The 2,491-nt window shown below is 39.7% G+C and overlaps 1 protein-coding gene across 5 annotated transcripts in view; it reads left to right on the top strand.

Moving 5' to 3' along the window:
- The first annotated feature begins 2,010 nt into the window (after positions 1–2,010).
- Positions 2,011–2,491, top strand: part of INTU (inturned planar cell polarity protein) — a 58,591-nt gene continuing 58,110 nt past the window's right edge. The window contains exon 1 of one of the 5 annotated variants that reach the window (XM_011362132.2): positions 2,011–2,276. In XM_011362132.2, the coding sequence (XP_011360434.1) occupies positions 2,128–2,276 (149 nt within the window). In that variant the 5' untranslated portion in view covers positions 2,011–2,127. The remainder of the gene's footprint in view (positions 2,277–2,491) is intronic. The other 4 variants (XM_011362134.2, XM_023531816.1, XM_023531818.1 and 1 more) reach the window with 4 other exon arrangements.

Below are 2,491 nucleotides of genomic sequence, written 5' to 3'. Positions count from 1 at the left end.
TGGACCTCAGTGTTGATAGAAATATTTGTTTCCCTTCCTTCCTGGATCCTTTCTAACTTCTGACCCCCTTACTTCCTCCATTACTTTCAGCTGGCAAGGCTGCCTTTCATTTACCAGAGAAAATAAACACCATCACATGGAGACTATTTCAGCTTCCCAACTGAAACTGGCAAGTCAGCATCCACAACTGCACCATACTTTGGGAACCAGTTTTAGGAAAGAGGTATCAAGCAAGGTCATCTCTCTCCATCTGTACCTTGGGTACCATCCCTTCCTGCCACCTCAAGGACCTTCTCTGCCCATTATCCCTTTACGAATAAGTCCCCCGTTCTCCATTTTGATTGATATGTGGACCTCTTTAAAGGAAAGAACTCTTGGGGATTTCCAGGGATGACTTAAACTTCTTAAATTATAATTTTAAAACAAAAGGTATAAACTTTGTGCTTTATAACTCTTATATAAGGTAAAAACAATTTTATAAATTAATACAAATAAACTACAAAATAAATTCAATAGCTGGTATACAACTATAAAAAGCACATTTAGAAATTAATACAAATAAAAGCATAAAACATAGGCTATTCAAATGGGCATAGTTCAATGTGATAAGTGAAACTAAATTGCACCTTGAAAGTTTAAATATTTGACTACTACTGCCCAGGTTCTTTAGAGTTCTCCATGCATATATCACTCTGGGCCACTGGATGACTCACCTCCCACTACTCCTCTCTGTTAGGAATATTATACACTATAACAATGTAAGTTAAGACTTCCTTTAAGAAATTTGCTGTGGCTCTACATGCCCTGGGTATTGCATTAGAACTCTGTATCATCATACTTATCACCGTATGACATAAAATGTCCATTCATCTTTCAGTCTTCACCATCTGTCCACGCTGTTTAAATTGCATCCTCAGCACTCATCCAAGGAAATCATAAAATAACATTATATATTTTTATTACTTGCTTTAACAGAAACATTTCCCACATGCATTACTCTGAAAACATTTCTATTAACATCATGATATTCATATTACATATAAAGCATATTTCATTTTCCCCTATTGTTGAACATTTAGATTTCATTCAGCTTCTTTTATAGATTTTATTTGCATCCCTTATTTTTTAGAATGGGTCTCTAATAGATGAATAAGCGGGTCCTGAAGTAGAAATATAGTCTAGTGGTTAATGACTTTTAAGTTCAACTCTAGTTTGGTTTTGTTGCCTGCTAGCCATGTAACCATTAACAAGATGAATGACCTCTCTAAGCTAAGTTTCCTTTTTGTAGTATTATTGAGTATTTACTTCATAGTATGTGAATTCTTAGTATATGAATAGAACAAGTAATTAGAGCGACGGCTGACTCAATAAATGCTAGATATTATTTTGTACTTACAAAAAATACTTGATGTAGGTATTTGCAAATAACAGGTAAAATTTATCTGTTTATATTTCCAACTACTGTGATGACAACACTATCAAATTATAAAAATCTGAGTTAGAAAATGAACACGCAGTTGATTTTACAATATTGCCACCTATCTGAAGCACCGCTCTACAATATCTGCTTGGGAGAACGGTAAAAATGTTTGCAAATGCGAAACAAGAAGAAAAACAAAGAAACGATGTTACATTAACATCTAGAGAGTATTGCTTAAAAGCTTCCATTCCCTGCTTAGATGCAAATGCCAGAGGAAAGGTAGAGGGTAGATTTCTTTACCTCAAAACCAAGCTGAGCGCCTCTGAAGCTTTGGACAGCTGTTCAGCGTAGAAAAAAAGTGCAGATTAGAAGAAAAAAGGGAGAAAACTCAGTGGGTCTCTGCCTGTTTTTAGAAGTTACGCTGCTCCAAAGGAGTGCGCTTACGAGAGCGTAAGCAGTGAAGTTTTTCTACTTCCATTCCTCCGACGCGCCCTCTTAGAAATTTCAGCTCGCTGGCTCCTTTCCATCTTCCTCTTTCTTCGGGGGACGCTTCTCCGTCTCCCTGGCAACTCGAGCTGCCACCAATAGCAGCTAAGGATCAGTGGTCACGTGCCCTCTGCCCCTTCTCCCGCAGAGGCAACATGGCGGCCCCGGCAGGCAGTGGCTGGGAGGTTTGAATTACCGTACTTGGAGTTGCTGCAGCCCTGATGATGGCGTCTTCGGCTTTGTGCGGTTCGCGTCAGTTTCCCCAGGAGCTCCTTGGAGACCTCCCTTCACAGGAAGGAGATGAGGACTGTGATCTTGAAGATCATGTCAGCGACTCGGGTTCATATTCGTCTGCGAGTAGCGATTATGAGTAAGCTTCTTGAGGAGGAACAATTAAATCCTTCCCTTCAATGCAGAGAGTGTACACGTGGGCCGGGGGGATTGCAAGAGTGTTGGCATTTTGGGGACTGAGTGTTTGATTTACTATAGTAAGTGGGATTTATTTGCGCCATGTTTCGGTTGTGCGATGCGTCGTAGTGCCTTCTTTAGCATCATGATCTTTGTGACTTACCCTGAAGGGACACC

This window comes from Pteropus vampyrus, unplaced genomic scaffold, assembly GCF_000151845.1.
Source record: "Pteropus vampyrus isolate Shadow unplaced genomic scaffold, Pvam_2.0 Scaffold73, whole genome shotgun sequence".
Lineage (NCBI taxonomy): Eukaryota > Metazoa > Chordata > Mammalia > Chiroptera > Pteropodidae > Pteropus > Pteropus vampyrus.
Note: the sequence above shows the minus strand (reverse complement) of the source record. Positions and strands in the feature narration are given on the sequence as shown.